This window comes from Protopterus annectens, chromosome 5.part0 (genome assembly GCF_019279795.1).
Source record: "Protopterus annectens isolate FY-2018-M chromosome 5.part0, PAN1.0, whole genome shotgun sequence".
Taxonomy (NCBI): Eukaryota; Metazoa; Chordata; order Ceratodontiformes; family Protopteridae; genus Protopterus; species Protopterus annectens.
Genome location: NC_056735.1, coordinates 712,396,488 through 712,409,369, shown reverse-complemented (window position 1 = coordinate 712,409,369; position 12,882 = coordinate 712,396,488). Strand labels below are relative to the sequence as shown.

The 12,882-nt window shown below is 40.1% G+C and overlaps 1 protein-coding gene across 1 annotated transcript in view; it reads right to left on the bottom strand.

Moving 5' to 3' along the window:
- Positions 1–12,882, bottom strand: part of LOC122802773 (stromelysin-1-like) — a 220,913-nt gene that overhangs the window by 58,699 nt on the left and 149,332 nt on the right. The window contains exon 6 of the mRNA XM_044072559.1: positions 861–1,071. Within this exon, the coding sequence (XP_043928494.1) occupies positions 861–1,071 (211 nt within the window). The remainder of the gene's footprint in view (positions 1–860; positions 1,072–12,882) is intronic.

Here is a 12,882-nt window from a genome sequence, read left to right as displayed (position 1 = left end):
TACACTTGTAGGTCACACATCAAAGATCTCAGTTATTTAGCTTGTTCATGCTATTTTATAGGTTCATAGGTAGGTACAAGGCTATCTGCCCAAGAGCATTTATAAGCCTAGCCAGAGTGTGTCGGCTTTTGCTGCCCCATTGATTAATTAACTGAGCCTCTGTCAAGCAGAGCCAATGAAGTGATCCCAGGGGTGTATTTTCTGTTACCCATCCACTCATCAAAGCTTCTCTTGAAGAGTGTTAGTGAGGGGCTCTGCCTAATGTAGTTAGGAATTTTGTTCCAAAGCATGGGGAGTCTCTGTGACAGGAATCTATCCCTCCAGCATGTTCTATTTATTGTTGTGGTGAGGTTTAGCTCACTAGAGCGTGTGGCTTGCAGTGACTTGGACTTCTTTAGGTGGAACATGTCCATCAATTCTGAGTGAGTTGGACATGGCTTTGTAAGTCAGGCAGAGATCACCTCTGAGTAAGCGATATGGCACTGAGTACAGCTGGAGTTTTTTCAGTCGGGCTGCATAGGACATATGTCTCAGGCCAGTAATCCTCTTGGTGAGGTGCTTTTGTGGTCTATCCAGCTGTTGGAAGTGTCTTGTGAGGTACGCCCCAAATGGGGCATTGTACCCTATGATTTTCATTATCTTGTCAGCATAATGCAGCCTGGAAATCTTGCTATTAATGAAGTTATCCTGTTTTGGCTAGGTATGATGGTTTTACCTGGAGTAGGGCACTTGTGCGTAAATTCCAACTTTATTTCAACATTCCACAGATGTGTTTTTGCAGAAATGGTACTAAACAGTTCATGCTATGAGTAAAAACTGAGGAAATGCAAGCAAAGAAGGCACCAAAGAGTTAGTTTTACCTGTCTTTGAAGAAGAGACTCAGTCCTCGAACATTAGTCACTGCATCCAGAGTCAGGAAGGGGTCACACGGGTTGGGAAGATCTGGTAAGAAGGATGTAGATGCCGTACCACTTCTTGTAGTTGTTTCTGACAGGGCATTTTTTGTTGTGTCTGTCATGGATGCCATTGTTGTTGCAGTGGACTGTGTGGGCTTGTCATTGTTGCCACCCCCTAAGTAAACAAACAAGTACTCTTCTGACAGATGAAATGTAATCAACGTTGAAGACAGAGCATATCTAACAACAGTCTGTCATGTTCATTTGCTGCAGAAAAGACATACTATCTTCACAAGAATCCACAGACATGTCACACCACTAATTACTAATATTCAAAAAAAGAGTTCTCTTACCCAGATGTACTGAAGATATAAAAAGAAGAAAACAATTTACCTGAACGAGGAACAATCCTCTGCCTTACCTGTGGTAGTTTTCAGTCTTCTGCTACAGTTTCATACTCTTTAGAACTTAAAAATGTCCCCGAATGTTTATTAAGTGAAAATGGTGCAGGGTGTGCACTTATTCAAACATGATGACATCAGCCTGTTTTTGGTTACTGAGGTTAAAAAGAATAGTTTTATTCCTTTTTAACAATGAAAAATTAAGTACAATTATCCATTTCACCTGATTGTGCCAAAATGGACCACCTAAATATTAAGAAACAATTTTGTTAATTTGACATCGCCTTTGCTGAATCTGAGGAAAGTCCACCCAAATATGCATCTAGTATTCCTGTTTACAGTTACACTTACAATCTGGCAATGTCAGCTTTATTATTGAAAGTTCAAAGGTTCATAACTTTATACACACATACTAAGCTTATGTGTGAGGGTCCATGGAGAAGCCTAGTTGAGAGTCTCATAGTCACATCTGGTATGAAGTTTACTTCTGCCTACCCCAGCAAGAATTTATGGTCCCCCATCCAATCAAGTTGTATTTTGAATGTAAACAGGATGTTACTTTGTTTAAGTGTATAGAGAGTTTATTCCAGAGGAAGCCAATGCACTCCATTATTGACCTGTCATACCAACAGGTACTAATCTTAAAGTGGAGGTTAAGGTCTTTGAGATGGGTTAGACTGAATGTTTATTTTGTGATGATAGAATATATAAAAAAGGTAGGGACATTCATAGCTCAGAAAGGTAAACAAAAAACATCCACCAGGATTTTATATGAGATAGAGAAGACAGATAAGATTTTAGTAGTTCATAGTATTTTGGATTGTGATTTATAGATATCTTCTTGGTCAGAAACCTTGTTTTTTTTTAAGTAGGTCAAGATGCTATATAAAGAATGTGTACAGAAGGCTCAGGACTGAATGGAACGTAAGGAAGATACCCCTGCACATTACCTGACTAAGGCAGAAGCTCTTCCTGACGATAACCAAACCAGTGATAAAATGTCATTATCATTATCATTATAGGTAACCACAGCTAAAGTAACCAATATCTGTGTTGCGAGGGATATCACAAATATGGTAAGAGGAGGTACTTGGATCCTTTTTGAAGGTAACTATGCTGCATTTTTTAGCATTTAAGATGAGCCTATTATTAACAAACCAGGTGTTGGACTTGTCCAGTTACCAGACTACCCGAGTGCCGCATGGTGAATTGACAATTGCTCCCAGTTTGCAGTCATCTGTAAACTTAGATATCTACAGTCCCTTGACATCTGCCTTCATTTCTGAGAAGTAGATGCCAAAGATCAAGGGACCCTGCATAGAGCCCTATGGAACTCCACTGATGACATTGGTCTGGCTAGAGGAAATACCCCCTATTTTAACAATGTTGGTTCTGTTGGACAAGCAAAACGCTGATGACTCTATGTTAAGCTGGGAAAGGTATATATGATACTAGCATGTCAGATTGTATCAAAGGCCTTGGTGAGTCCAAGGTAAGCAGTAGGGACTGTTAGGTTCTCATGCAAGGCTACAATCATCCTTTCAAAGAAATCAAGTAGGTTTAGTAGGCATAGCCTACTTTTTACAAATTTAAAATGGATTGAGTCCAGATTTGTAAATCATCTGTGTTATTGTAGAGGTAGCAATATAATCAAGGAAATTAGCATTAGTAAAATCAGTGAATCTTTTAGCATATTTGTGATATTTATATAGGTATGCCAGTTTATAATAGTAGATACATTTACCCATAATAAGTACATGTTGTTATAATGGAGGGCTTCTTGATCTGACTTTGATAATCATCATGCTCAGAAGTGGACACAGAAGGAAATCTGTGGTTGGTAATTATATGGCAGACAGTTTTATTGAGAGTTACTTGGACTTCTGCATGTTCCAGTATGGTATCGTACATGATTTAATGTGAAACAATAGGCTTCCTAGCAAATATGGACATGCTCTCACAGCTCCCAATGAATATGAGCATGTGGTAAACACAGAACCCTGGCAATTAGAAAGTACTGTCTTTGCATGGGAACCAAATGTCCAAACCTGAACAAGTACATGTTTTTGAGGTACAAGAAGGTCTCCGGCTCAGACATTTTGCTGCTCATGCTTCTAGCATTAAGTACTGCTACCTTGATATTGTCTGAATTAGCACTTGCTTTTGCTAAGTGGGTATGTTCATGACTTGAAGGTTTCCTAGAAAAATTATGGAGAAAGTAAAGGCTTTAGCCAGTATGTGAAAGCCATGAGATAAGAGCTACAACCCATCCCTAGTAAAGCAATAAAATTTGTTAAACCATTAATTCTCAGGAAAAACACATGCTGGATCCCCCCTGGAACAATACCAGCTAACTAACCAATTGTTAAATCTAATAATTTTATCTTTGAAATTAGACATCATCCTTAGTGAGGCTAAAATACTTCTCAGCACTAGTAAACTTCCTTCCTTCCTTGGTAACGTGGGAGAAGACCTCAATACATCTCTCTGTATCTACTCCAGGCAGGGTTAGATCCAGCACTACTTGACCTAGGCAGTTGTCTAGGGCCTGGTGTGGGCTAGGTGACACCATAAATGTTGACAAAAGAAAAAAAAGTGCCACATTTCTCCTGATTACACTTAATTAGCTGCTGCTTGCTTTGCTGAGCAAAAACGGAAGGAAGTCTTCTCTCATTGTCTCAAGGTAGAGTAAACATGGACGTTTAATTGCCAGAAAATGTTGGAAAAGCAAGACAGTAAACATGGGTGTTTAATAGCAGGATTGCCGCATCTATATCAGATGATCAAACGTTTAATTAAGTGAATAACTAAACATTGATCACTAATAATCGCACACACAAAAAGAAATGGCAGTTTCCACTCAGGGAAACAATGCCGTTGCCCAAAAAAAATAAATAAATAACACAAATGAAGTGGGGGGCTTTGCCCCCCCCCCCTAACTAAATATACCAACTCCAAGATCGCTCCACATTGAAGAAAGGGCAAACTGCTCAACGGCCAAACAACTTGTTTCCGTGAGTGAAAACTGTCATTCATGGTTTTGTGTGTTAGTTTATTAGTGATCGATGTTTTGTTATTCGATTAACTAAAGATTTGAACAACTAATAAGGAAGGAAAGTCATTGAATTTTCCGAAAGCGCTAACATATTAAAGTGTGTGTTTGTTGTGCCTGAAACAGCTAGTCCTGGTTTTTCGTTTATTCAGTTTGTTTGCATCGTGCCTTTTTGTTTGTGGAGTCACTATGGCCAATCAGGACGAGGCTGTCTCTCAGGGCTCACTATTTTCTACTTTTGAAGCAGCTGATAACATTTCCGGTGAGGCGAACGCCATCTTACTACATTGCTGCAAGTCCTTATGGGACGAGTTGATACATTGACTCAGAAAGTGGAAAATCTGGCAGGTTCTGCCAGATTCGGAACCAACACTAATGCTGCTCTAGTTCAAAACGGAGCTCCAGCAACAACGAACATTGCTTTGCCTCAACGTCAATGACAGCTTTTCCAGGAACAATTTGGAATCTAATTCTGATGTACGAGGTCGCAGTCAAAGCGACACACGCCCAGTACCTAGGCAAACACAGAGAGCTGCTGGTGGGCAAAACAGCAGCCCTAGCGGCGTAGGTTTGCTGCCTAGACCACTTGACGAGAGTGCTGCAGGGCTCCCAACTGAGGGCATTGGTGGATTAGCTCCTAACTTGGGAAGGTTTTTAAACAACTACGATTTCTTTTGTGATGACAACGGGGCAGGAACACGGTCCCCTCAAAGAGACCAGGACACTTCCTTGACAGGTACTATAAACTCTTTTGACTATTTATTGTTCCGCTGTAGGAAACTACAGCTAGAGATTTCGTACCTTGAGGAGTGTTTAAATAAACAGATTGTGCCTAAGGGCCTGAGACAATGGAGATACCCTGTTGGGCTTGTTAACCAGTCCGACTTTCATATTGAATTGATCAACCTATTTAATGCACAGGCTTTTGAGTTTATGAGACTGTTAATTAAGGAACATAAAACCCAAGTCACTAATTGTACTAAAGAATTGGAGGTTATGGAACATGTCATTCTTAGCAATTGCGATTTCCCCCGGTATAAATTTGAATACCTTAGAATTTTTAATAGCATTGATGCTACCATTTGCAAATTAGCAGCGGGGAAGAAAAAGAAAATTACCAGGGATGTTCAACAGTTTAACTCCAAGACTGCCTACCCCCCTCCCCCATTTGTGAATCTTGTTAATCAAAATAGAACATTTCATAATATCGATGAAGACTCTGATGGGGGAGAATCTGGAAGAGAAAACAACAACTTCCAGGGTCAGGATCAAGGGCTAAGGCGGAGTGAAAGAATAAGGAGCAATCTTAATAACCACCAGCTGAACAATGGTATGGGTGGTCATAATAATAGCCCTAATGCTACTCGTGGTCACAATAATGGCTCTAATGCCACCCCTGACCAGCAAGAGGGTAATGCTACCCCTGGTATGGTCCAACAGGTTTTTCGGGGTCAGGAGACCCATCGGGTCAATCAACCGAGAAGCACGAACCAGCAGGGGCGTTCTCGGAAACGGAAGAACCAGAGGAGGAGGTAGCTCAACAGAATTATTTGAACCCAACTGTTCAGGTTAATGAAACCGGTGACTTCGTTTTGTATAATTACACTGACTTTGTGTTTCCAAAGGAGATGATTGAGTTTTTTTCTTTGGGACTAACCTTTGTCCCGGACTCTGGCCTGAATTTGGTCAATACAATCATAGACCTTAAAATGTTTGTTCGAAAACTTAATCTTAACTCTCTCTTGGGAGTAAATTCATTAGTCCAGGAGGTTCTACGGGTTTCTAGCACCTATAACCCACCCTTGCACCCAGTTCTTTCAGCATATGAAAAAATTTGTGAATTGGATTTCCACACCTTCTGTCAAGAAGGGTGCAGAACGAAGAAAGGAGGGTTTAATATAAAGGATAATGAACGGGACTTTATCAGGCTTCTAAGGGATTGTAAAATAAGAATGATGAAGCCAGATAAAAGGGGTGGGTTAGTTTGTATGGATCATGACATCTACATTGCATCTATGTTATTACATTTAGAAAATCCGGCCTATCAAAAGATTAGCCGTAATGAATTGAATATTGCATATGCTAAAATTAAACAGGTCTTGGATGACTTGTTCATAGAAGCTGCTATTGATGTCGACTTATTTGCATTTCTTTCCATGCCAGCCCCTAGATTAGCCTCTTTCTTTGGGATTCCTAAGATCCATAAACGCCTTTCCGACCCCCCTTTTAGACCAATTGTGGATGGGCAAGGGTCTATCACGTATGGATGTGCCAAGTATATCGACAGTATTTTAAAGCCCCTTATCGAAAAAGAAGGTCAAATCTGTAAAGATTCCTGGGGTTTCCTAAGGGCTTTCAGTAGTTTTCTGTTTAGAGATGATTACATCTTTCTGACTGTCGATGTGAGGGACCTCTATACAGTGATCCCTCATAATTTAGGCTTGGAGTGGGTTAGGGATTTCCTGTACGTTAGGAATGTTAACGATAACACCATCTACGTAGTTGAAACCCTACTTGAATTGGTTCTGACTAATAACTTTATGATTTTTGAGGGAGACCTTTTTGTTCAGAAATCAGGGGTAGCAATGGGCTCCCCCTGTGGTGGCAGTTTTGCCAACTGTATTATGGCTCAATGGGAGACCACAAAGTTATTTGAAGACCCGCTTTTCAAGCAAAATGTCGCCTGGTACACTAGGTACCAGGACGACATGTTTTTCCTTTGGAAAGGACCACAGGATGCTATTGCGGATTTTATCACGTCCATTTCTAGTTTAACTGACTTTTTGGAGTTTACTTACAACATAGGGTTGGATTCCATTAGCTTCCTTTACATATGTATCCAAAAGGACTATGTCAACAAAAAGTTTAAAAGTTACATCTTCAGGAAACCCACCTACTCCAATGCCTTTCTCCACTTTTCAAGTTGTCACCCTTACCACCAAAAGAGGGGGGTCGTTAAGGGCCAGCTCGTTAGAGCTGCTAGGATGGTTTCTGAGGAAGCTGACTTCTTGGAAGAATGTAAATTGTTGGAAGGAATGTTTATAAAGAGGGGATACCCCCCGTCACTTGTGCATTCCTTAGAGATGGAGGTTATCAATAAACGGCAAAACGGCTTTTATAGACCCTTATTGCTAGCCTTAGGGTCGGAAGGGCCTGAATTGGAGGAGCTAGTTACCCCATCGGAGGACTTAGGAAATATAAATAAAAATAAAAATGTTATTAGGTTCTTTTGCACTTATAATCTTGACCATTCCTTTATTAGGGCTACCTTGGCGAAAAATTGGGCTTTACTAATGGAAGACCACCTTTTAGCCAAGGCTCTAGGTAATCAACTCACTATCACTTTTAGACAAGGGTTGAACTTGAAATCTTTACTCCAATACACTAATAAAAGCAAGAGTTTTAGGCCCAAAGGAATGGTAGGATGTGGGTGTTGTCACCAATGTAAACATTTGAACCTAGCCTATCAGGTCAACATTAGGGGGGTTCAGTTTAAAATTCAAGGTCACCTTTCTTGTGACTCTATGGGAGTCATTTATTGTGCTCTATGCCAGGATTGCAATGCCTTTTACATCGGTAAAACCGAGCAAAAGCTTAAGCAACGCATATATGAGCAATATTATGCAATCACTAAACGTGACCTTACGAATGCCCTAGCTAGGCACGTTAATGATCACCATGGCCACTCCTTTAAGTTTTCAGTTCTCACCCAAACTATTAAGGATGATAGAGGTGGGCCTTGGCAGATTAATCTTGAAATCGAAGAATTAAGATGGCAGGTTTTGACTGCATCTTATTTAATGCCTGGTCTCAATGAGACCGTGTCTATTAAATGTTGTCTTAAAAAGTTGGCCTTGAAAAGGTAGATTAAAAATGTGCTTGTGGTGGCTTTGATTATATTTAGTCTAATCTTTGTCCACCTATTTTTTAAAAAGGTTTAGATTAAGTTAAAAACATTATCTTTTATATTTTGATGTACTTGTTCCCTGTTATTTAACAATCTTGTAAGTGTTGGTGTCCTTGGCACTTTTTAGTTTTATTATAGTATAAATAGTTTGTGCCTTTTTATAATGTTCCGCTTTCTGGGTAGTATTCAATTCTTAAGCTTATGAATTGTAACTATTTTAACTGGTTTACCTTTAAGGAATTATTTGATTGTTCTTAATTATTTGATTGTTTAATTTACTTATTGAGACTTGCTATTTATTGAAGCTTGCAAGTACATGCTGTTGTCTGAGGAAGAAAAGTCATTGTATTTTCCGAAAGCGCTAACATATTAAAGTGTGTGTTTGTTGTGCCTGAAACAGCTAGTCCTGGTTTTTCGTTTATTCAGTTTGTGAACAACTAATATAAACCCAGATTGCCAGCCAGCCAGTAAATGCAGGAGTTTAATAGCCAGAGAATATGCTAGATAATTGACAGTTTGAACAGCACTAATGCTGAGCTATGAGGATTGTCAGGGGAAAGTCTGAACAGTATGGACATCTGAAACAGCTAACTGTGCTATGCTAATGTGAGCTATGCTAATGAGGTTTGAATTGGACTGTTCACAGCGTAAATGTACTGAAGCTGAATCACAAGAATGCCAATGGTACACAATGTGGTGGACTGATCCCAGAGTAGGTGTGTGTGTGTGTGTGTGTGTGTGTGTGTGTGTGTGTGTGTGTGTGTGTGTGTGTGTGTCTGTTTGTCTATGTGTGTGTTTTTTTGTGTCTGTTAAATGTTCCTAAGCGAGTTAGAGTTGTCTGGCACTTACGGATCTGAGATGTTAACAAACTGAAGCATGTAGTCAGAAGTACTGGGTTTGAATCCTTTACCTTCTTTTGCCTGCTGTGTCACTCTGAGCAAGTCATTTAGCCAGACAGCGCTCCCAGGTCATACAGAGCAAATACATGGTTAACACATGCATAAAATAGAATATTTTAAATTTGTGCCTTTTGGGGATTTTGACCCACTATTATTTTTTGGCTTTGTCCAGAATTCTAGAATAAAAAAGTTGAGGGATATTCTGGTCTGTTCCTTGTAAAATTTCTGGCTTTCTGGCAACTTGTTGTGGATTGCAGTCACTAAATAATGACCAGTATCTGAGTTTTAGTTGTAGTCTTCAGAAAACGTGTCCTTCAGAAAAATGAAATTACAAACCTACACACACACACACCCACACACACCCACACACACACACACACACACACACACACACACACACACACACACACACACACACACACACACAAAAGCAAACACGTGCACATGCACACACACATGCACACACACTTGCAAAGAAGCCTTCTACGCAGGCTTTGCTAAAATCACAGAAGTAAAAGGAAAATATTAGCTCTCATTTGGTACTCGAACCCAATTCTTCCAACCATGCTGGGTGTGTGTGTGTGTGTGTGTGTGTGTGTGTGTGTGTGTGTGTGTGTGTGTGCGTGTGTGGTGGGGGGGGGGGTCCAAGCTTAAAGGAAAAAGATCTTAAGGGGAAAATCCAAATAAAATCTGTCCAGAGAGTCTTGCTGGTCCAGTGGCAGTAACACTAGCAATGTATGTGGGAGTTCTGGGGTTTGAGTCCCAAATAAGAGCTAACATTTTCCTTTTACTTCTGTGAGGTCAGAAAATGTTTACTTATCTAAAGCTTGATATTCCAGCATCTGTCTAAAGCTTGTTATTCTAGCAAATTTCTAAGTATATAAGAGCAATATTTTAAATGTGTTCCTGATTTTGTCTTTATTTCTGATTCTTGAGCTAAGACGTTGAGAGGGCAGAGGGGAATTGCAATAGTGTACACTGCATGATTTTGACAGCACCAAGATGTGGTACATTTCTTGGCCATAATTTGTGAATGTATTCATCCACTTGATCTCAAGCAGATGTCTGGGGTGCAGTCATACAAGTGGCTGCAAATGGTTTATGTGTATGTGCGTGTATGCGTGCGCGTGTGTGTGTGTGTGTATGTGCTTTGCTACCAGTTTCTAAGCATGTAAGATTAATATTTAAAACCTGCTCCTTATTTTGCCAAGGTGCACTATGTAGTTCTCACAGCAGTGAACTGAAATACATTTCTAAGTCATGTCTTATGCATTTTCTCATTCCTTTAATTGCAAGCAAACATCTGATTTCTGCAGAGTCATACAAGGTACTGTAACTGATAACATCTGTGTCTGTATATGAATACTTGGCTCCAGTATCCCAGGGTAGACATGATATAAAGGAAGGAACTGATTGTAGTAAGCAGGTGCCTCATGATGTGATCCATATCCTTTGGGTATAATCCTTGGTTGCCTTGTTTTGTTTACTGCAGTGCAGGGTTTGATTCCCTCAGCCTTCATTTGCCTTCTGTGTGATGCAAGTCTGTTCACTTGACAGTGCTCATAGGATGTTCCTGAAAAGGGACATGCATTAAGTGGGCTGTCCCAGCCTGTTAGAAAATGCATTACATGTTTGTCTTTTGAATTCCAGCACCTATCGCATAGCTATTAATTAGTGCTTCACTGTGTGCAGTTTGACTAAGAATCCCATCATTTCTCTTGTTGTTTAATATGTTGCCAGATGCATTTTAATGCAGTTGAGTGTCAAGGGAAGAGTAGTTTATTGTTGTTCATGCTGTCTGTTTTCAATGCAATAATTTTTTGTTTGGTTTAGCAAATGGCTGCCAGTGTGTTTTTGCTGCAGATTTTGAAATAAGTTTTAAACTAAGTTCAAATCTGTGTGATCAGTATATAAGTCCACAAGAAAACAGTATGCACACTGACATGTTTAAATGGTGTTTTATGGCAATTGTAGTGAGACAGCCAAGTAATGGGATATTGGTATGGCTGGGGGATCCTTAGTCCATTACCCCACCTAGAGCCCCATTTAACCATGACCCAGTTCTGCCTCCAAGGTGAAGTGCCTATGTTTTACTCTTACATGGGGTGGCACAAAGTTATAGTCATATTTAGGACAGCAAAAGGGCCTGATGGCCTTGTAACATTCCTAATCATAGCACCATAGTGCCACCTTATAACACCCTCTTCTTGTTCAGACTGGTAGATGCAGTGTTGGTGTGGCCAGCTCTAGAGTTAACAGCAATAAGAACATTATGACTCTCTGACTCTCATAATTGAGAGGTGCATACTTGCACTTTTGGTGATTTTGTAATAGAAATGTGTGTGGGAATAGGTATGGATAGAGGTAGCTGTGACTCCTTGCATAGCTGAGATTTGCTGTGATGGCCTGGAAGTCTTCCACTGAAATTTTGCAACCATTTCAGCATATGCTGTCAGGTTGTTATGATGCTGCTTTCTGACACTGAGTGTTGTTGAGAGACAAACCACCAAACTAAGTATTTTTATCTCTTACATCTGGAATATGAATGACACAAAAGTAATGAACTGTCAGTAAAAATAAGGGAGTCACTACATGCCTAAAAACTCCTACAGCTGGCAGACAGGCAAGGTAAGAGGCACGAGAAAACTGTGAGTCCATGATGATAGGAACAGTAGTACTTTATTGGAGGTTTTACTGGATAAATTAAACAATTGTTGCCAAGAATGAGAAACAGTAGTGATTTGCCTCATGGCTACTTACTGGCTAATACTAGTGTTGGTGTCAACGCAGTTATGCTCAGCTAGGAATCAATGCCCCTTTGCTCTTTTACTGACCTGGAGCAAAGCAGTAATATTAATCCCAAACTAGCTCTTGAGAAACACGTAACATGTTGTCCAGTGATCAGTTGTCCTATCCCAGATGATGCAGTGGCCAGTAGGCTTGTTGTAGTTTTTTCTTGGTAGCACACTTAGCAGCTCAGCACAGTAAAGCTGCAAAAATGTCTAAAACTTAAACTAAAATGCTTCCAACAAAAATGGAAACCAGATCAATCAAGAAATTCTTCCACACACTGCTCAATCAGAGATGGCTAGTTACCAATGCCCCCTGCTCATTCTGTTACCAGGAGCAAAACAGTAGCACTATTCCCAAGCTAAGAAGTATGTTACATTTTTCCATTGAACAGTAGTCTCACCAAGAAGCTGCATAAATCTGTAAGCTTCTTGAAGTCTTCTCCTGAAAAATGTACCTGGCAGTAGCTTTCAGTCAATCAGTACAATAGAGCCATGAGCAATGCAGTAGTCGAAAATTTAAAATGTAGAGGTTCCCACCAAAATACCAACCAGAATAATGGGGAAGTTCCAAAAACATTTCCCAGTCAGAGATGGCTAGAAATCAATGTCCCTCTGCTCCTTCACTCAGCAGGAGCAAAACAGTAACACTAACCCAAATGTGGCTCCTGAGGAGAAGTTTCCAGTCTATTCAACAACCAGTAGTCTCTAGGAAGGCTAGATAGAAATCAGTGTCCTTCTGCATCTTTTTCCACCAGACGCAAAATAGCAGTGCCAATCCTAAGCTGGGTTTTGACAAGAACTCTTCACAGACTTCAGTGATTGGCATTTGCATCCCACATATTGTACTTTTTAAAAGTACACTGAAAAAGGGGGGTTAACAATGTAGGTATTGCAGTATACCTCTAGTGGGTGGAAAGACAGTAAAGGGAAGCAAC